At 53.4% G+C, this 20910-nt stretch overlaps 9 protein-coding genes across 9 annotated transcripts; 2 read left to right on the top strand and 7 right to left on the bottom strand.

Moving 5' to 3' along the window:
• Positions 1 to 547: 547 nt before the first annotated feature.
• TRIVIDRAFT_180472 (uncharacterized protein) lies at positions 548 to 3465 on the top strand (the record flags this gene model as incomplete). Its single annotated transcript, XM_014100136.1, has 1 exon — positions 548 to 3465. The coding sequence occupies one exon, from the start codon at positions 791 to 793 to the stop codon at positions 3344 to 3346; it is 2556 nt and encodes an 851-aa protein (XP_013955611.1).
• A 167-nt stretch (positions 3466 to 3632) lies between these two features.
• TRIVIDRAFT_52539 (uncharacterized protein) lies at positions 3633 to 5496 on the bottom strand (the record flags this gene model as incomplete). The annotated part of the gene is made up of 2 exons (XM_014100135.1): positions 3633 to 3777; positions 3878 to 5496. 2 exons carry the CDS (start codon positions 5494 to 5496, stop codon positions 3633 to 3635), a joined length of 1764 nt encoding a protein of 587 aa, XP_013955610.1.
• Positions 5497 to 6269: 773 nt separating this feature from the next.
• TRIVIDRAFT_125871 (uncharacterized protein) lies at positions 6270 to 7879 on the bottom strand (the record flags this gene model as incomplete). The annotated part of the gene is made up of 3 exons (XM_014100134.1): positions 6270 to 6436; positions 6574 to 6997; positions 7187 to 7879. Coding segments are annotated over 3 exons (1284 nt in total), but the record flags the coding sequence as incomplete, so codon positions are not given.
• Positions 7880 to 10240: 2361 nt separating this feature from the next.
• On the bottom strand, positions 10241 to 10451 carry TRIVIDRAFT_52649 (uncharacterized protein; the record flags this gene model as incomplete). The annotated part of the gene is made up of 2 exons (XM_014100133.1): positions 10241 to 10299; positions 10358 to 10451. Coding segments are annotated over 2 exons (153 nt in total), but the record flags the coding sequence as incomplete, so codon positions are not given.
• Positions 10452 to 11392: 941 nt separating this feature from the next.
• On the top strand, positions 11393 to 13181 carry TRIVIDRAFT_70583 (uncharacterized protein; the record flags this gene model as incomplete). Its single annotated transcript, XM_014100132.1, has 2 exons — positions 11393 to 11395; positions 11475 to 13181. 2 exons carry the CDS (start codon positions 11393 to 11395, stop codon positions 13179 to 13181), a joined length of 1710 nt encoding a protein of 569 aa, XP_013955607.1.
• Positions 13182 to 13481: 300 nt separating this feature from the next.
• On the bottom strand, positions 13482 to 15515 carry TRIVIDRAFT_209433 (uncharacterized protein; the record flags this gene model as incomplete). The annotated part of the gene is made up of 1 exon (XM_014100131.1): positions 13482 to 15515. One exon carries the CDS (start codon positions 15513 to 15515, stop codon positions 13629 to 13631), a length of 1887 nt encoding a protein of 628 aa, XP_013955606.1.
• Positions 15516 to 16802: 1287 nt separating this feature from the next.
• On the bottom strand, positions 16803 to 17391 carry TRIVIDRAFT_19192 (uncharacterized protein; the record flags this gene model as incomplete). Its single annotated transcript, XM_014100098.1, has 2 exons — positions 16803 to 16959; positions 17090 to 17391. Coding segments are annotated over 2 exons (459 nt in total), but the record flags the coding sequence as incomplete, so codon positions are not given.
• Positions 17392 to 17845: 454 nt separating this feature from the next.
• On the bottom strand, positions 17846 to 18947 carry TRIVIDRAFT_91260 (uncharacterized protein; the record flags this gene model as incomplete). Its single annotated transcript, XM_014100130.1, has 3 exons — positions 17846 to 18358; positions 18643 to 18766; positions 18885 to 18947. The coding sequence occupies 3 exons, from the start codon at positions 18920 to 18922 to the stop codon at positions 18170 to 18172; spliced, it is 351 nt and encodes a 116-aa protein (XP_013955605.1).
• A 931-nt stretch (positions 18948 to 19878) lies between these two features.
• Positions 19879 to 20217, bottom strand: TRIVIDRAFT_52676 (uncharacterized protein; the record flags this gene model as incomplete). Its single annotated transcript, XM_014100129.1, has 2 exons — positions 19879 to 20087; positions 20157 to 20217. Coding segments are annotated over 2 exons (270 nt in total), but the record flags the coding sequence as incomplete, so codon positions are not given.
• Positions 20218 to 20910: the final 693 nt, after the last annotated feature.

Below are 20910 nucleotides of genomic sequence, written 5' to 3'. Positions count from 1 at the left end.
TTGCAGGCAACAGCCTCTGGCCCCACAATTAAATCGCAGCTTTAATGGCTTCAAGGATCTGTAACTTGACCAGATGCAGCCGTATTTAAACCCGACTATAAGCTGTGCGAAAAACGACGCGACTCGCCTTTATTCGCATCCAATTTTTGACGTATTTATTTACTTTCTTCCATTCAATTCCCGTCTCTCTGGGCAGCGACATCTTGCTCGACGGCTATACCCAATCGGCTTCTCGCCTTTAGCCGCTATAGCATCACACTGTTTACAGCGGATCAAGTCGCTAATCCTCAGCACAGCGCGACATGAGCAAATGGACCAGGGAGCAAAAGACTCCCAATGAGGATGCGCTGAGAGAAGATGACCTCCAATATGGCACAGGAGGCATGACAGAGGAAGAATTGGCCGAAAAGTAAGTCTGTCGTCTGTGTTTGTTTATTGGGTTAGCTGCCTCTCCTGACACTCATCAAGGTATCCCCATAAGCCGCGGAATCATTCCAAGACGCTCAAGTTCTCGGAGCTGTTCAGGGACCTCTTCAATCCATTGAATGACAACAAGAAGCAGCCCGCCGGTGCATCAGTGCCCGCCAGCAAAAAGGGCCCTCATGGACTGGCCAAGCTATCGCCGCAGGAGCAGAGACGACACATTGTCGAGAGGTTCATCACGCGGTGGAGAAAAGAGGTCGGCGATGACTTTTATCCAGCTTTGCGACTCATTCTACCAGACAAGGATCGTGATCGCGGCGTCTATGGGCTGAAAGAGAATGCTATAGGAAAGCTTCTGGTCAAGCTCATGAAGATTGACAAAAACTCCGAGGACGGTTACAATCTCCTGCACTGGAAGCTGCCGGGTCAAACAACGGGGGCACGTCTGGCTGGCGATTTTGCCGGCAGATGCTTCGAGGTCATCTCGAAACGGCCAATGCGCGTCCAGGCGGGCGACATGACCATTGCAGAGGTCAATCACCAGTTGGACAAGCTGGCTGCCTCGAGCGGAGAAGCTGAGAACCTTCGCATCTTTGAGACTTTCTACAATCGCATGAACGCAGAAGAGCTTATGTGGCTCATTCGCATCATTTTGAAGCAGATGAAGGTGGGTGCGACCGAAAAGACGTTTCTCTATCTGTGGCATCCCGATGGCGAGACTCTCTTTAGCGTGTCCTCAAGTCTCAAGCGCGTGTGCTGGGAGCTCTACGATCCCGAGTTCAGACTTGAGCAAGATGAGGCCGGTATTGCATTGATGCAGTGCCTTCAGCCACAGCTAGCCCAGTTCCAAATGCCAGCCTCGTTCCAAAAGATGATTGAACTTTTGCGACCGACGGAAGATGACGCCGAGTTTTGGATAGAGGAAAAGTTGGACGGCGAGCGCATGCAGATGCACATGATGGAGGACCCCAGTCATCCAGGGGGCCGGAGATTTTGCTTTTGGTCAAGAAAGGCCAAGGACTATACCTATTTATACGGCAATGGGCTACTAGATGAAAATTCTAGTTTGACGAGACATTTAAAAAATGCTTTTGCGCCTGGCGTGCGAAACCTGATTTTGGATGGCGAGATGATTACCTGGGACATGGGAGTTGACAAGATTGTTCCCTTTGGCACTCTGAAGACGGCAGCTATCGCAGAACAAAACAACAAGTCTGATTCGAACACAGCCGGCCACCGCCCCTTATTTCGAGTGTTTGACATACTGTACCTGAACGACAAACAGTTGACCCAGTATACCCTGCGTGATCGCCGGAATGCTCTGGACAAGGCAGTCAAGTCGGTTTATCGACGACTGGAAGTTCACGAATACACAAAGGCCACATCGGCCGATGCTATTGAGCCACTATTGAGAGACGTGGTCGCCAACGCATCAGAAGGCCTTGTCCTGAAGAACCCACGATCCATGTATCGCCTAAACAGTCGCAACGACGATTGGCTCAAGGTGAAACCAGAGTACATGTCAGAATTCGGCGAGTCACTCGACTGTGTCATTATTGGTGGCTACTATGGCTCGGGAAAAAGAGGAGGCATGTTGTCAAGTTTCCTGTGCGGTCTCCGCGTCACTCAGAACCACATTCAAGCCGGTGCCAACCCGGAAAAGTGCTTCAGCTTCTTTAAAGTCGGCGGCGGCTTTCGCACAGAGGATTATGCAGAGATTCGGCATCGCACCGACGGCAAATGGATGGAATGGGACCCCAAAAACCCGCCATCAGAGTACATTGAGCTGGGAGGCGGCGAAGCCAAGCAGTTTGAACGACCCGACATGTGGATTCGACCAAAGGACTCTGTTGTAGTCTCTGTCAAAGCCGCCAGCGTGGGCCCTTCAGATCAATTCGCTCGCGGCTTTACATTGCGATTCCCTCGGTTTCGACGGCTAAGGCTTGACCGCAGCTGGGACACGGCACTGTCCTTAGAGGAGTTTCAAGAGCTCAAACAGCGAGTGGAAACCGAGATAAAGGCGATAGAGATGACGGTTGAAGATCGCAGAAGACGAAATCCAAAGCGAGTCAAAAAGGAGCTTGTCATTGCGGGCGATGATGCGGCACCTCCTCAATACGAAGGCGACAAGTCAAAGCTGTTTGAAGGCCTCGAATTTTGCGTGCTCTCCGAGTCGCTTAAACCATATAAGAAGACAAAAACACAGCTTGAATCTATCATCAAGGAAAACGGAGGCTCCATCTCACAGAGAGCCGCCGCAGGCACAAAAATGATTCTCATCGGCGACAAGAAAGTGGTCAAAGCCGCTAGCTTAATCAAAGACGGCGACGTAGACATTATCCGGCCCAGATGGATCAAAGACTGTCTGGAGCAGCCCAACGGAGGCTTCCTGCTTCCGTACGAGGAAGGCCACCTGTTTCATGCGACAGACGCCTTGCTTGATGTCGCGGCGCAAAATACAGATCAGTTTGGCGACAGCTACGCACGAGATGTGGGCGTTGATGAACTACGAGAGCTGCTGCGCGACATGCCGAAGCTCGAGAGGATGGAGTCGTTTGACAAGGTTCTGTTTTTAGAACAGCTGGAACAACACGGCAAAGATGTCACCACGCTACGAAGCTTCATGTTCTCACGCTGCAGAGTGCTCTTCTATCTCGCCGATGACGCAAAGGAGAATACCAAGGATAAGTGGGAGCGATACATCCAATATGCGGGCGGATCGTGCAGCCAGGATCTGGACGACGAATCGGTGACGCATATCGTGGTGTTGGGAGACGATGCCATGGAGATTGGGGATGTAAGCGACAAGTTGCGCTCGAGGCTGAGTTCGCGGCGGAAGATACCGCGGTTGGTGAGCGAGCAGTGGGTGGAGGAGAGTTGGAGGGAGAGGACGCTGCTGGATGAGGAGCGGTATGTTGTCTGAGTGGAATGTGATTTTCTCCAGCATCACGTAATGAGATTATGAGGCTTCTTTTTTTTTCACCTTGGATGGACTCTGGTATTCTCAGCCCCTTCTTAAGAAATAGCATTTATGCGAGTAATAAACAAATCATATCTAACAATAGCATCCATACACCAAGACAGATAATATTCAAGGGTATCTCGACAATTTCCACCACAACCCACAACAGCAAAGACGATTTTTCTTTTTCTTTTTCTCTTCAAACGTGAAGCAAGAACAATTTGTAACCCAAACAACAGACTGTAAATCACCGCATCTTCCTCTTCGCCTTGTTCTTCTTGCGGTTGTTTAGCACACGCTTCCTCTGAATGACACGCACGAACCACGAATAAATCATTTCGCGCATGAGAATCAGGACCGTCGCAAAAGCCGTTGGAACAGCACAAGCCCAGCTGGGAAAAAAAAAAATCTCCCTGTTAGCCTTTCTATTCTTGCATTCCGTCCTCCTCCAGCCGATATAAACAAACGAACAGAGATAGGGGGAAAACTCACAAGTACCATATCCCGTTATTAATCTCCGGAAACCCCTCCGACGGGAAGTTCTGCCCAAAGAACCCCGTAATAAACGTCAGCGGCAAAAAGATAATCGTCACCGTCGTCAGCTGCTTCATGCTCTCGTTCTGGTTGGCCGCGATGGTGTTGAAGATGAGGTTGATGAGGTTCTCGCTCGACTGCTTGCACTGCTCGAGCGCCTCGGTGATGATGATGCAGTGGTCGAGCACGTCGCCCAGGTACGTGTGCGTCATGGGCGTGACGATGACGCCGCTGGCCGGGTTCTCGAGCTCGGCGATGGCCTGCTCGTGGGTGAGCGAGGTGCGGTGGTCGCGGAGCACGTTGACCAGGTTGTCGATGGGGTTGAGGAAGCGCAGCATCTTGTTGATCTCGCTGATGCAGATGTACAGGTTCTTGCACTGCTTGATGCTGGGCGAGGTGAGCACGTCCAACTCCAGGTCGCCGAGCACGTCGTTGTAGACGGCCGTCAGGGGAATGGCCAGATCGATAATGGCGTCAATGATGGCTTGGACCAGCAGCGAGGCATCGCAAGACTCGCGCAGGACCGTGCCCGGGTTGCTCAAACGTGTGACAATAGGCCTCTCGATATCTCCGGCAGAGACCTCGAAGAAGGATATGACGGTGTTGTCGGCCGTCAGGAAGATGGACACTTGCTCCGCCGCAACAGCCAGGTTGAGCGGCGCAAGAATCGAATTCGCCTCCATGTACTCGGTGCGAATCTCGTTGCCCGAGGCATGATACCGCTGCAGCGAGCGAATCATGGACGTCTCATGCAGCTCCGGTGTTTCAGACAGCTCCGTCATGCACTTTGTGACGGTGCGCTTCTCCGGATCCACCGATGAAGTGTTGGAACCAGCAGCTTTGTCCTTGCTGCGTCCAAAGCCGCGAAACAGGTTCTTGAGCTTCGACGAAGACCGTGACGAAAGGAGACTGCTCGTATCAGATGAGGCGTCATCCTCGTCAACGAGATGGACCAGCTTCTGCAGCGTCATGACGATAAAGGCATGGCTCGGATACCAATCGGCCTTGGTCCTGTTCCTAATATTCATGATATCCTCCAGCGCAAGCTTGTGCAGCCCCTTGTGCGCGCCAACCGCCTGAATCACATCCCAGCTGAGCCCATTGATGTTGATCCACCGACACTTTGCCCACGCCTCCTTGGGCTCCGTCAGAAACGACACAAAGTTGTCATTGTCAAAGTGCTTCTTGACCATCCTGTCCTTGGAAAAGTCCACCACGGTAATCTCGCACGGCGCGCTCAGCGTCGGCATCGAGGCATGGCCGCCGTCTGGCAGGTTCGGATCGAACCCAGGCTCTGATCCCGGCTGCCAGCCTGGCCGCTCCGTGTACGTGGCATCGAAGTCGAAGTCGTCGGTGTCCTCAATCGTTCTAAAGGTTGCGACACGGGTGCTTCGTCGGCGTCGCAGAGGCGAAAACGGCTCGCGGTGGACAGCCGTGTCGGAGCGCGAGAGTCGCCGCACGTCGGCCTGAGGAGGAGAGGCCGGAGCGTTTGTGTCGAGACTGAGGTCGTAATGGACTCTATTAAAGACGGGCCTCGAGGCTGGAGCGCCAGTCTCGACCTCTTGGATAGGCTCCATGGCGCCGGGAGAATCGTCGAGAGTAATATGCAAGAGATGGAGGGGGATCGAGAGGGAGAGGGAGAACGATTATCAGAGCTATCGCATCGACGGTCGCGTCGCTCTAGATGACGGCAATGGCGATATCTCGATCGAAGCTAGAATCGTCGTTCGTCGAGCCTCATCCAGCTCGTCCAGCAATCGTCGCAGCGTCAAACTCGCCCGTGTCTTCCATCCAATTCGCGCTCAAGGACAAAAGTGCCACGAGCAGAAGATCAACCAGCCGGATCGTGTCATCATCTTATTGCCAAACGCCTAAGATTAATAACCCAGAGGTATTAATTATTATTAGCAAGGCTTACATGGCCGGTTCGCTTCGAAACAAGAAATAGAAGCGCAAAACCCCCCTAAGGCAGCAAGTTCTAGGCCAATTTTAGCATGACGTTTGTTCTAGCGATGATCTAGCGGCTCCGGCCAATCACGGCGCGAGATTGTGCATTGATGCTGCAATTGGCCACGCAGAATGATTCATTCAAGATGCAAGGTATTTTACAAGTTGAGGTATGTACATCCATTGCGGTCGTCAAAATGAATATGTATCTCCGTCATGGTCAACGGCGAGGCAAAGAAAGAGAATCAAGTTCTAGTATTACAGTGAAAAGCCCCCCTTCTTCTTCTTCCTCTTCTTCTTCCTCTACAGTGATAACGCCGTATTAGCGGCTGACTGCAATGCATCCCAAACTCCCCCCTGGCTCTCCATGAAACGAGCCACTCTCACATGCATCTTACAGAATCTCCACCAGCTCAAAGACCTGATCCTTCTGGCCACTGCACTGCGCAGACTCCACCCTGTTAGCACCAGCAACCAAGCAAGTCTTGTTGTTAGCCGACGCCGGTGTAAGGAGGATGTTGTTGGAGCCCGCCTTGAAGGGGAACAGCTGCGAAGTCGCGGTTTGGCCGCCTGTTGGTTTATTGTTAGCATCTCTTGTAATTTCACCGTTATGCAATACTACACTGCTCGTATATCCATAGATCGAGTGGACCTAGGTAGATCGAGCAGATCAGGTAGATCGGGTGGGAATGATGTCAATGACTTACTTCCATCGGCGCGTCCGCCGCAAGAAAACATAACCACCTGGTCGTTGGCGGCTCTGCGGGGGTCAAAGTTGATGCAGCCGTTGGTGAGCACGCTGACAATCAACGCCTCGCCGTCCTTTGCGTCGTCGTGGACTCCCTTGGTGACAATGTCAAACTTCTGGCTGGCATCCTCGCTGCACTTGGCGAGCCCGACGGGGATGAGGTTCTCGCGGAAATCACCGGCAGTCGGGTTGACAAAGAAGCATCGGCCATCAGCGGCGCGGATGTTGACGCTCTCCAGAGGTCGGACAGCAGTGGCATCAAACTTCTGGGCCTCGGCAACGGCAGAGGGGTTCAGGGTGCCTCCAGCTCCGGAGACGGGCACGGGGGTCGTCGGGTTGCCGGTGATGGCAGGCGGCGGGGCGGCAGTTGTCTGAGAGCTGCCCTCACCGGGGTTGACAACGACTGCGGCGCTCGAGGTGGCAGCAGCAGCAGCATCAGTGGTAGAAGCAGCCGCTGAGCCCTCCGCAGATTGAGTGGCCTCAGCTGCAGGGGGAGCTCCAGCAGTGACAGTGGTAACATCAGTGACGGTAACAATCTTGGGAGCAGAGCATTGGGCGTTCTGGTCATCCACAGGGGCAGCACTGGAAGAAGCAGCAGCAGCAGCGCTCGTCACAGCAGCGGCTGAGGTAGAAGAGGCTTGAGTTGCAGCAGCTTCGGAGCTGGCAGCAGCCGAGCTGGCAGCAGAGCCACCGTTGTTGTTGTTGCCGGAACCGCCAGCAGAGCCGCCAAAAGTAAACTTCTGTGTAGCATCATTGGCGTTGCAGTCAGCAATGTCAACCACGTTGCCCTTGGCAGCAAAGCACTTGGTGGGATCATTGCCAGGGGTGAAGCTCAGAGGGCCATTTCCTCCAGTAAAGGCAAACAGCTGAGAGTTGGTGACTTGGCCGCCGCCATCGGCTCGTCCACCGCACGAGAAGAGGAGGACCTGGTTGCCAGCAGCACGTCGAGGGTCAAAGTTGAAGCAGGCCTGCGTAAGGGTGCTCACGATCAGAGCCTCGCCCTTTTGGTCATTGTGAACGCCGGAAGTGATGACATCCCAGCCCTGGCCATCCTTGCTGCCGCAGTCGGTGATCTGAATGGGCGTCAAGTTTGCTCGGAAGTCTCCAGAGAGGGGGTCAACGCTCAGACATTTGCCATCAGAAGTCTTGATCTGGACGTTGGAAAAGGCGCGGGTAGCAGTGTTGTCCCTGGGGTGAGCCTCAGCGGTAGCAGCTTGGTCCAGAGATGCTACCTCTCGGATTTGGATGGGCCCGGCAGCAGCAAGGGCCGCAAAGAGCAAAGTAATGGTCGTCTTGGAAATCATTTTGCTCAATAAAGAGGGTTATATGATAATGATATCTCAAATGGACCGAAAAAGAAAGGATAGAAGGATATGCTTTTCACGAAGAGAACGTTGTAAAATCTGCACAGCAGATGGCCTTGTCAAAGGCAAGAATCGAAAAGGAACGAAGAAAAAAAGGGAAAGAAAAAAGAAGGAAGCGAGCACAGCACGCAAAGTGAAGCTATTCAGAGCAACTACCAGAACTCTAGAATCCCATCCCAAGACTCGGCACCGCGCCGTCACCTTATATATCCATCTCACCTCGCTCATCTTGTGTCACTAGTGCTCGCACAGGGTCGCATTCGCCAGACACGCGAACCGCGGCTGCAGCATCGCCCATTGTCGGCTCGATCCGACAAAGAACGCTCGGGTTTCGACCCTTCATTTCGCGGCTCGGGGTCTTTGTCGGCGCGTGCTGGCGGGCACATGGCCGTTTGGGTGTTTTTGCCGCAAAGCCCATCCTAGTCCTTCCAAACGAAACGCTTCATCAGGGCCTGCGCGGAGTGTAATTGGGCCGTCGCCGTCCTTGTCCAACGCGAGTCGTTTCAGCGCCGCCATCTAGACGCACTTGAGACGACACGGGGGTTTGTTTCGGTGTTTTAGGTGTTTGGAGCCTTCAGGGGGGCATCGCCTGTAAATCCGGAGCCAGCCGGCCACTAAGCAGTCGTTGGGGATTTTGGGGCTCTGGGCTCTGGGCTCTGGGGAGCTTAGCGCCCACCTGTTAAAACACCAGGTCAAACCAGATCAAACCAGATCAAACCAGATCAAGCCGCATCGCGATTAGCCGCTGGGGCTTCAGGCCATTGTCTCTGACAGGTTGACTTCAGCTCGTGTGCGACTCATGATGGACGCAGGAGTTTGCGTGGCTTGAAAGCAGCCGCCGCCGAGGTGACAGCAGGCCCTCAGCTCTCGGTGGCGTGCATATGCGCCAGAGCGGTGACAATGCGCAGCGCAGCAATTGGCCCGTCAGCATATGCCACTCATCAAATTAACTGCCAATGCAGCAGCATCTCGTGGCCAGGAGGGAAAGATGAAAGCCAACCTTGCAAGTGCTTCTCTCCCCGATCTGAATCATGAATCATGCATGACGTCTTGGGCCTTGGCATGGGCTGGCCGCATGCAAATTAACCCCCTGTTCCGTGCAAAGTCTTTTTCTGAGCTTCTCGACAACATGAAACTGAAACAAGTCAGTCACTGCCAAAAGGGGTTGTCGTCTCAGGGGTCATGCTAGCAGGCACTTACATGCTCGCAGTGACATTTGAGGCCGTGGGGAGTTGAGAGAGTTTCCAAACACAGCACCTGGGCTCCGTAAAACGTTCTCAGATGCAAACACGATGAGGTTCTAGACAACTCAACTCAGGGGTTTTGGCCACTTTAATCTTCCTTTTGTTTGCCTTTCAATGTTTTAGTCAAACCCCGGCCACACCGCCGTCCTCTGCTCAGATGGGCAGCGGTTCTCCCAAAACTGGTCGCAAAAGGCCGCTCTTTGAACCAGAATCGTGTTGTGCCACCACGGCCCACACTCGTCGTCCATATGAAAGGGAAGTTGATTGAGCCCCTCGCCCTGCCAAGCCTCCGGTTCGTTGATTCGATGGATCTCGGACATAATCTGGGAGCAGGAAGTGTGGCATGTAATGGACCCGTAGCATCCGCAGTGGTATAGGATCAAGATGTATGTGCACATTGTATGAATTGTCGAGATTGAGTGACGCCTTTCGTTTCCGAATGTTGTTCATCTCTGATTTTATAGCTTGTGTCCATACGGCTCATCGACTGAATGATTGCAGCGTGCACCGTTTTGGTGCTTGCGATTTCGACCTGAAAGTACTTGTAAAACGCCCTCAGTCGGGTTTGTCGCCGATGTGAGAGACAACAACAGCGCACGCCACCAAGGTTTGCGTGTCTGTCCTGCGTATCTTGTCCGGTCATGCTTCAGTCAAATATCCAACATGATGAGTTGGAAGAAAGAGGAAGAAGAGGGCACAAGAGATTGATATCGACGGTTTGTGAAATCGTGCGATGACTACAAACGCAGCTGTCAGTGCTTCAACGAGAGCCTGGCGTGGCATTTGCTCGTAAAAGAACCTATCCCAGGCCGGATGCTGCAGTCGTCAGCACGTCTCCCTTCCCACAGCCGTAACACGCGGCTTGTTTTGTCGTCTTTCTTCCCGCGGGAGGCCACACAGGGCGCCATGGCATCGCGCACAGGCTCTTGAAGGCTTGTTTGCACCACCTGGTTGCTCTGAGGCGGCGGGAAGTATGGAGGGCCAGAGTCGATGTAACCAGCAATGTATGCATGCGTGCCTAACCAATCACCCGCACTTGTGTCGATTCTTGGTTCCAAGCTCGTCCCAGCATTTGGGCTTTGGTGGAACGTAGATTAGCAGAAGCATCTCACTGAATGGGGGAAGACGAGCGTACAGATTTCGTTATTGGTAATACCAGGATTGGCAGCTTTAACCATATTGTGACGATCTTTGCGGTACAGAATGTAGGTGTCAGAGCCTCGGTGTATGGACTGGGCATCTTCTTCCTTTTCACTCTGGTTCTCTCATGGTTGAATATATGTACGCGGTGGATCTGAAGAAGGGCTCAGAACAGAACAGAACATCCCGCCCCATCAAGCATAAATACTACAGTAGATTAACAGTTAGCACAGCCCCAGCACCCTGCATACACCTGATGTATCGTCATGTTCCGACAGTGAATCGGAGACGGTGCCAGCACATGTACTCGTAATATCGACGAGGTACAGCACAGTAGCATCGACACACGTATCCACCAGCCCCGGATTGCAAGTGCCGCGCCAATGAGGAGCAGCCAGGAGAGACACAGAGCAGGACGGAGAGTAATATGATGGATCACGACTTAGTAATGCTCACCAGCCAATCCCGTAATCCTGGCCCAAGTCGGCGGAAGTGCATACATACATGATGCAGTGCAGACCCGCTGCCGTACAGCACTCATAGTAATATATGGGAGTTTATCGATGCAAAAGCCCCCATCGCACAGAACATGGCATGGCGAGTAATGAGGGCTTCATGACCTGGCAGGGCGAGATGGGCGTGACCGGCGATTCGAGTCACGAGAGAACTAACTCATCGACGATTGAAGTTAATCTGATTCATCCAGGTCGTCTCCTCTCCAGACCGTCTCCTCTCCAGACCGCCAACCATCCCGTGCAGCGCCGCTCGACTCCTATTAGGCATCTTCAGGCACGCGACCTCCATCTGCCTTGGGCCAGCCGCAGCGCCCCACCGCACCCGTGCAAGGGTTTAGCTGCAATTTATAGGGCTCTCGCCGCTAGCAACCCGCTATAACGCTGGCCTGTGACGCATCCAATCCCGTCCATACAACCTCATCTGCCGCCTCCACTAGCCCCAAGGCTTCAACTTGGAGATTGCATCGCTCCAGCTCAAGAGCAAACCCATCAGTTCACTCATCAGGCTGGGCAAAATGGTATGAATCCCCCCCATCGATTCTCTACTTCTCGAAGAGCCAAGCCATCACATCACAGGTGCTAACTCCAGCAATCCAGCCGTCCGAACGCCACCCTCTCCTATCCAACCGCGGCGAGTCGGCCGAAGCCGCTCAGGCAAAGGCCGCCCTACGCTCTTCACGCATCCGCGAGATTGCCTTCTTCGCCTGGGGCCTCCTTGCCACTGCCGCCTTCATTGTCGCTGCCGTCTGGATCCAGCATGGCGCGCAGACCGGCCATGACGGCGACAACGACAAGGTCGCTCCAAAGCGCAACCTCGTCTTCGTCGTGTCCGACGGCATGGGCCCGGCATCGCTCTCCTTGACCCGAAGCTACCGCCAGTATATCAACAACCTCCCTGAGAATGACACTCTTGTCCTGGACCAGCACTTCTGGGGCACCAGCCGCACCCGCTCCAGCAACTCCCTGGTCACTGACAGCGCTGCTGGCGCCACCGCTTTCTCCTGCGGCCTCAAGAGCTACAACGGCGCCATCTCAGTCCTGCCTGACTTTGAGCCGTGCGGATCCGTCATGGAGGCGGCAAAGAGGGTCGGATACACAACGGGATTGGTTGTCACAACCGACATCACGGATGCTACGCCCGCCACCTTCGTCAGCCACGTCCTGGGGAGAGAGATGCAGGATTCAATTGCCCTCCAGGAAATCGGAGAGGGCGTCTTGGGCCGTTCTGTCGATCTCATGCTCGGTGGTGGCCGCTGCCATTTCCTGCCCAACACCACCAAGGGCGGATGCCGTGAGGACGAGGTGGACGTTACGCGACTGGCTCAGGAGAAGCATGGGTGGACCTACGCCAATGATCGCCAAGGCTTTGACGCTCTCAACGGCGGCAACAAGGTCAAGCTTCCCTTCCTCGGCCTGTTTGCTGAGCGAGATGTTCCTTTCGAAATCGATAGACAGAAGCAGAACGATGTTTACCCCAGCCTGAGCGAGATGGCCACCACCGCCCTGCGAGCCCTCGAAAAGGCAACCAAGCACTCGGACAAGGGCTTCTTCCTGATGATTGAGGCCAGCCGCATCGACCATGCCGGCCATTTCAACGACCCTGCTGCCCAGGTCCGCGAGGTTCTCGAATATGACAAGACGTTCAAGGCCGTCCTTGACTTTATCGCCGACAGCAAGACGGAGACGGTGCTCGTAGCCACCAGCGACCACGAAACCGGCGGTCTCGCCACGGCCATCCAGGAGCCCGGCCATCTGCCAGTGTACAACTGGTATCCTCGCGCCCTCGCCAAGGCCACTTCATCATCTGAGTTCCTCGCCGCCAAGCTCCGCTCCCACGCAGCATCTGTCTCGCCTTCTTTCAAGGACAACAACAAGATGGAGAAGGAGAGGGAAAAGGCCAAGGCTGACCTCAAGGAGTGGATCAACAAGGAACTCGTCGTTCCCGGCCTCGGCATCTCCAACGCCTCCGAGGACGAGCTCGAGGCCCTGGCTGACAACGCCGAGGCAGCCCTTGAGATCTTCTCTGCCATGATTTCCCTGCGCGCGCACGTCGGCTGGAGCACCCATGGACATACCGCCGTAGACGTCAACATTTACTCGTCTGGAGGTCCTGGCACGCACAAGCTTCGTGGTAACGTCGAGAACACGGATGTCGGCAAGTTCTTGAGGGACTATCTCGAAGTCGACGTCGAGGAGATCACCAAGGAGCTGAGGGAGAAGACGGAGAAGCCCGGTGCCGCTGCGAAGAGCATGGCGACCGAGCAGATGGGCGCTGTAGAGCACTATCACGCACTAGAGATTTGAGTTGATAGAGCAGAAGGTGTGAGGTTTAGAGATTACGAGATTTTTGGGTTGTTAGAGTAGAAAGCTAGATGGCTTTACTATACTCTTTGGATTGGTTTTGGCGCGCGAGTTGGTTGTTAGATTCAGCATGTTCCTCTCCCCGATATAGATTGTTTCGCATATAGCAATGAGCATAGCATCTCTTTTCTCTTTTTTTTTTTTGAATGACGGAGAAAGAGTTTGGTTTTAATAGCTAGCACTACAAATACACCAGGATATCATGATTCATATCCCCCAAAATTCCGCTGGAACGCCTTAATTACCGTTATCCCGTTTGTTAATCATATAACCTATTCCATCTATTCCATCCCATCATAGCCCATGCAAAATCTTCTCTCAAGCATCCCAAAAAGAAAAAAAAAATCCAACCCCGAAAACAAAACAAAAAAAAAAGGACAAGGAAAAGGCTCAACTCTCAACGGCCCTCTCCTCGAGATTATACCGCATATACAACTTATCCAAAAAGTGCGAATGCCGAATCCCATTCGGTCTCGCCGTCTTAAACGCCTCAATCGCATCCGCCAGCGCAAACCCGCACCTCTCGACCAAATAGCACACGACAAAGTACCCGGACCTGTTGTACCCGTAATGGCAATGGACGCCCACGACGCACTGCTCTGGATCGGCCCACCCCTCCGCTACGGCACGTTCGCGCTGCGCCTCGCGGACTGAATCGACCAGCTTGATGAAGAGGTCGACGGTGTCTCCATCGGGTGGGATTTTCGACACTGTGGGGAACTTGTGGTAATGGATTCCGCGACGCTCAAGGCCGCGCGGGTCGTAAACGGGCTGGTCTTTGGAGATGTCAATGACATCCTTGATAACGTGGCCCCAGTTGTCGGCAAGGGCCGTAGGGCAGTGCACGTCGTCTACTTCGCGGAGCGTCTTGATAACACGGAAGACGGGCTTTCCGCTGGGCCCGATGGGTTCGGAGACGGGCTTTACACCCTGCCACTTGATGAGGTTCTTGACGTCCCACTTGCCCTCACGCGAGAGGTGCTGGAGCTGCCAGGCGAGGGAAAGGCGCTGGGTGATGTGTTCAGCGAGGAAGTCCGACACAAGGCCGGCGAGGGCTCGGACAGTACGCGGGGAGTAGAGGAGCGTGTGGTTTGCCGACCCAGTGAGGACGATGGACCGCACGGCTCTCATGGGGTGCTGCGACTGAGGCGGCAAGTCTGGCGGATATTCGACGGGTGTTGAGGGGCTATTGACATCGCTCTCGCCATAGTCGGTGTCGTCAGCGTCTTCTGCAATCAAGCGGTTGCCGTTGGAAGTAGCATCGAGCTGTGTTGAACCGTTCAGAGACTCGGGCGAATCTGGACCTGAAGCATCCGCTGCTTGCTCAGTCCCATCCGACACCACAGCATCATCCATCGCGTGAAATGCGCCTACAATCCTGTCAATCTCCTTGGGCGACGTGACATTATCATTTTCGCCGCCGATGAGAAAGACGGGGATATCCAAGCCTGCCCACGCATCAAGTCCAGGAATGCCACCGACAGGCTTCCCATCTTGGTACTGAGCTGGTAATGCGCCGTAGGCCATTCGTCTCCATACCGGTGTTCGGCTCTGTTGGTTGTATCGATACTGCATGAGCCTCAGCTCGGTAGGCGCGCCCTCTCCCACAAAGCGCGAGACGCTGGTGCTGTTGAGTCCTCCCCTGGCATCCCACGCACGCCACAGGGCAAAGATCCAGCCGGGGATCCAGAAAAGCCTCTTGATCATCGTCGCTTTTGCTTCCTCCATCGGTCCAGATACGGGACAAATCGCTACCAGGCCGACAATGTGCTTGGCAAGAGGCGTCTTGTGCGGGAGCTTCTTGTTCGCCAAGCCAGCCGATAGCGCAGTTCCCATGCTGTGCGCGATCAACACTACGCCCTGATCATGTTCCTTGTCGCGATGGTCCTCAATGACAACCTCCAACAGTTCCATCAGCGCCTCCGAAGTGTACGCCTCCCATTGCGTAGGCGCAAACTTGGATCTCCCACCACCAGGCCAGTCGATGGCCAGACACGGCGCCAGATCAATCAAGCTTCTCAGTAGCGGGTAGAACTGCGCGACAGAGCCTCCCAGCCCTGGAATGCACACCAACAAGGGCAGCGGCGCCGGTTTCTTGGGCAGCTGGTCGGCCTTGACATGCTGGCGATAGAAGACGCGGATCTCGGGATACTCAAACCGGCTCGTCTTGTAAGACTTCAAGTGCGAGTGCTGCCGGAGGAGAGCAGGGTCCGTGTCGTGAGGGTCCGCAGAGAGCGAATCCCCCGGCGGCGGCGAGTCTAGCGATGTCTTTGCCATTGGCGCAACAGCAATTGGCTCGCGATCTGTGGTGGCGATACGGTAACGTCGACTTTCTCAGGCCAATTTCTGGGTGACCGCCGGTGATGCCAGATCCAAGGCCAATGTTCTAGAACCAGGATCAGATGCAGGAACGGCGCTCCACCTTTTTATATCGCGATACGCAGCCGATAAACAAAAAAAAAGATGACGAGCTTTCCAAACAAAGTTCGGGACAGGGGTCGCCTATGACAGCAAACAACGGCTGCTTGCAAAGGGCCGCATGAAACGCTCCCGCCCAGCAAGCAAACCCTGTCCTTTTCCAAGGCCTTTACAAAAGAACAGTGGGACAAAGGAATAGGAAGAAAAGGGAAGAATAAAAGGCGGTGGCCTTCTCACTCAAAAGCCGGTATCCGTCCAGTAGAGAGTCAGGTGAGTCAGAGAGAATCCGCATCAAGGAAAAGATTTACGACAGGATGGATGGCAATCAAGTCGCCAGACAATTGATTGGCGACAACCGGGATTCATTGCAGTGAGGGGGAAAAAAAAGGAAAGAATACCAGGGATGGCCTGTCGACCAAAAAAAAGAAAAAGAAGAAGAAAAAAGGTTTTAAAAAAATAAAAGTGAGGTGGGATGGGATGGAATTTTCGTTAGTGACCAACCAATTGTCACGGGCTCCCGAAACAGCTCGTCATTGCGCGAAAAGCACTGCCCTGCCAATTTCTTTTAGGCCAAAGCCACCCACCAAGAGCTGCTGCGGTTGTGTGGCTTACCCTGGAGCCGCAGTGATGGTTTTGCTGCGGGAGTGACATGTGAGAAATCGCAGCGATTGGCTCGATTAATAAAGGTGTAAATTAAATGTAGGATTTTATGTAGAAATGGTAGGTGATTTGTATATGTTGCGCGACTTTGGAATGGCCTATTGGTGGCTTTGAAGGGGGATCGTTGCGTGTCGCCATTTGATATGATCATGCCACACAAGTTGAGCAGCCATTATGCGAATAGATTAACGGAACGGCAATATCACCTCATTTGTTGCTAACATGTGTAAATCAAACTGAAACCTCAGTTTTTGGGCTCTTAAACTATAAGAAGAGATGCTGTACACTCATTCTGAGCATAGATATGTCTGTAACCCGAGGCCCAGCCATACCACCCAAGAGCCATTTTCTTACCACCACGAAACCACCATGAAAATCACAAGCAAAGACATCAACGCAACCATGCTCGATTTGTTCTATTGGCCCTCACCATATCGTACAGTACAGCTTACCCTCCAGAATCACAGTACAACATCATGAAACAACGCCAGATCCTTCCTCCCAGCCAATGGGTATCAAAGCCGCCGCCACATCCGACACTCCTCGCTCCGTCGCCAGCAAGTTGAACTGCGCCGCCGCATTCCTCGTGTCCAGCATCTCTACCCTCATCCCCAGCTTCGTAAGATGCTGTCTTGTCTGGGGACTCAGTGGTAGATTGGTCTTGCCCACTCCAATGATCAACAGATCTGTAACACCACACATAATTAGCTTTCGACCTTGAATATACACCCAAAAGTCCCGCACGTAGCTCGGTCTGTTCTCCTAAGAATCACATACCGGGTCGTGGCCAGAGCACATCGAGCAGCCCAAATGCCTCCGCTGGCACCTCAAACTGGCCCTTCTCGTTGACCAGCTTCTTCTCCCCGCTGACCTCCCACGGCCGCCACGCAAATGCCTCGCCGTTCACAAGTAAAGCTCCATCCCCTCCCGCTATTGTGATGCCGCTGTTCAGCCCAAACCCATCATACATGCACACATCCACTGAAGTTGACGGCACCGGGACGCTACCGAGCACGTCGAGCTCGCTGAAGCTGGTTCTGTGTGAATTATCGGGAGGAATCTCGTCTCGGTCTCGGTCTCGGCGTTTCGACAGGCTAGGGATCGTATGGAATGATCTGCATGAGGGATTGAGTGTGCGATTGCGCAGGATTGGAGCGTTTCTCGCTGTCTGCGACACGACGCTGGTAGGAGCTGTTAGCCGTGGAGGTAATGTTGAGGCGTTTCGTACGCTTGCGCGGGCGGCTTGAAGGCCATTGCTGAGTCGTAATGACCCGCGCATCGTCAATCTATTATACAAGTCTCTTCTTTCAAGCTGCGACAGGCATTTGCGGTTTGGCGAGGGCTGGCTTGTAAAAACGTGGTGCTGAGCTCGGATTTTTTTTTTCTGTCGCGGGGCAGATGGGTGTGATATTTTGCATGTGCGAACGTCATGATGACTTGCAGCCTCTACGATAGGATAACATTCACTTGGCTAAAGTACGCCATCCTTAATGGCTGGCAATTTACTAGCTCAAGGGGCTCAAATAATTACCCATGGAACTTTATCAGATTGGCATTTCGAAGCCAGATTCTGCTATTTGGCTCTTCAAATTTGGCGAGGGCCGCACACATCACACCTGCAAAAGGGCAGTTTCGTACCAACTTGATGTTCGTTTCCATTAGATCACCAAGAGGAAGCAGTCCTAAAGACAGCAGCAGACCGGCCATGGGTCGGCTCGGCCATAATGTATCATGCAGTCCGTTTTGCCCTAATGAACACCAAAGCAATGAACCAAACCCCCAAGAGTTCCTTGCCATCCCGCACAGAAAGCCAATTCCATCAGTCGAAATTTTTCCTCATAGTAAAAGCTTGTTTATTTCTTCTTCTGGCTCGCCTCCTGCTCCTTCATCACCTTCTTGACGATCTTCTGCTCCTCGATCAGGAAGGCACGGACGATTCTGTCGCGGACGCAGTTGCCGCACCGGGAACCACCGTAGGCGCGCTGGACGGTCTTCTGGGGCTTGGAGATCTGGGCGTACTCGCGGGGGCGGAGAGCGGGAACCTATATGTCAATGCTTGTCAGCTGCTGCTTCCTTGTAGTAGTTGATCAAGGTCGTTGGAATCTGAGGATCAGGGCGAGAGAAGAGGTCATCGGGGAAGGACAAGAATGGGCGTTTCGTTGTTTTCGCAGGCGTTGAGACGGTAAGTTTCCTCCAGGTCGAAAGCGAAAATCCCCTGATCCCAACGAACACCCCAAGTCCCATCGTCCTCTTCGTCCTTGTCCTTCTTCCCTCCCCAGTCGCCAATCCTCCGTTTTGCAAATTTCGTTCAAGGGCCACAACTTACACCGGGGAGCTTGGAGCCGCAGTCACCGCACTTGGGGGCAGTGCCGCGCTTCTTGATGTGCAGAACTCGGAGGTCACCGCCGGGAGTCTTGATGACTCGGGTCCGGTTGGAGCGAGTGTTGTAGCTGTGCAGAAATTTCGCCGGTCAGTATTTCGTCGCAAAGCAAGCCACGCGGGCAACGACACATGGACGACAATTCGATTCGCTTCGGATTTGCCATGGCCGACAACAAGGAAACTCACCCGTTACGGCGGCGGTAGGTGACTCGGTGGGACGCCATTGTTACTGGTGATGCTCGGTGGTTGTGCTGAGTATCTCACCAAAGAAGAGGAATTTCGAGATTTGGGGAAATTTTGTGTGGGCGGAACAACAGATTGTGCCCGCTAAGCTGGCGAATCAGAGGACGGCTAGCGTGCTGTGGCCGACCCACTTGCGGTGCACGTGATGACAGGTTTTCTCTCTTTGGTGACGACCCTCTACGAAATTACGCTTGTTGCACTAAGGCCGATGCCATAAGCAGGTCTGGACATGCTTAGAGTGCTGTCATGAAAATGCTCAAGTTCATGACATGAGGCTGCAGGTTTCAGCGTATCTCGTGAATTTGGGTTAATGGATTACCCAATATTTTGACTTTTTTTTTTTCATCATCATTATGGTAAATCTCGGGCATAATTTGTTGTCAGCTTGCATACTCGGCCACACTGGAGTAGTATAGAAAGGCCAAGTGCCTATCATTGTTGCTTTTGGTTGGTGTGTATGAGGGAGTATCGGAGTCTGCCTGACATGACCCATTACTTGCCGTCATGTCTGCATGTCCTACTTTCAAGTGAGCAATATAGTTATATTGCTCTGAACAGTTCCCTTTTTACCCAGAATATTATGTGCCTAGCTTCGAATTATCTCTTGCGACGTAATGGCCAAGGCAATACAGAGGCCATACAGCATATTACCCATCTACATCACCAGCAGAGTCGCTTGGGCAAATACCTGCACGTCTCCAGGCTCACGGCTCACATCCAAAGTCTTTGTGATTAACTATCAGTACCTAAAACACACATACCTAAAAAAACCAAATCAATCTTTGCTGTTCCAGAGGCCAAGCTCCACACATCATCCGGGTATAGAGAGCTGGCACAGGAACACAGTCGCCTCAGCGCCTCTACTCCATTAAACCGATTCGCCAGCATTCCCTGCATGAAAAAGACAGTCGTGTACAAATGTGAAACATGATGGCGTTTATGCGGTCCAGGGCTTATCCAAATCAAACCAACCTGGGTAATCTCCGTGCCTCCAACGAGTGATACCCAGAGGTCTCTCCTCCTTGCTCTTGCTGGCGCGGGCAAAGGCCTCGGTGCTCGTTTCGTCCCTCATGAGGTTTGTGAACTCGGTGATCTTTGCCTGTGCGTCATTGACTGCCTTCATGAAGGCGGCATACATGACATCTGCTGAAGCGGGATTTAGTACTGCGTGCAACGAGGCGACATGACATATGACAACAAAGGAGGGCTCCTTACGCGATGGATGTTTCTGTACCAGAGGTTCCAGCATCGTGGGGATGGTGTCCCGTAGCATGCGCTCCTATAGTTGGCGGCTCGGTTAGTCTCGCTTAGACATGATGCGCAAATGAATCAGCGTGCCTTGATGTGCAGGAGCTTGAGCCGCTGCATCGCCAGGTTGATGGCCTGTTCCTCCTCAGCCAACTGCTTGGCCGCCTCCTTGTCCGCAGTCGTTGGCGCCTGCTTGTCCATTGTTTTCAGAGCGCGCAGGCAGTCGAAATCAGGTAGCAATAATCAAGTGGTGACCCGAGAGATGCGGAATCTGACAAAGCGCACACGTATCGACGATATCGCCCCCCCACGCACAGGTAGCAGCAGATCTGGGCGAGTGAGAGGCGATTCTAGAAGTTGGGGATGATGGGCTTCGCGCGACGTGGGGCGGCAACAAAGACAAGACAGGGTTCGAGGCTTGAAAGTATGAGGCAGGCAGGGCTTATTGGGCACGGAGATGTTGTACCCAGTACATGTGGGAGCTGCCGCTGGAGCACCCTTGTCATCTGAAACACGGCGTCTCACACGGCATTTGGCAGAGAGTTGACTCAGCGGAGGTGCGATACGAAGTATCAGATACGGAACACAGTGTTAATACGACATTTGACGGACTCGGGAGTTCACGGTACCAGGTACTGCTGGTTATGTACTCGTGTGCAGCACTCTGAGGTACCCAAGGGAAAAAGGGAGAAGGGAAAGGTAAAGGGAAGAAATGGCTGGC

The sequence above is a fragment of the Trichoderma virens genome, assembly GCF_000170995.1.
Source record: "Trichoderma virens Gv29-8 chromosome Unknown TRIVIscaffold_71, whole genome shotgun sequence".
Classification (NCBI taxonomy): Eukaryota; Fungi; Ascomycota; class Sordariomycetes; order Hypocreales; family Hypocreaceae; genus Trichoderma; species Trichoderma virens.
This window is presented reverse-complemented; position numbering and strand designations above follow the sequence as displayed.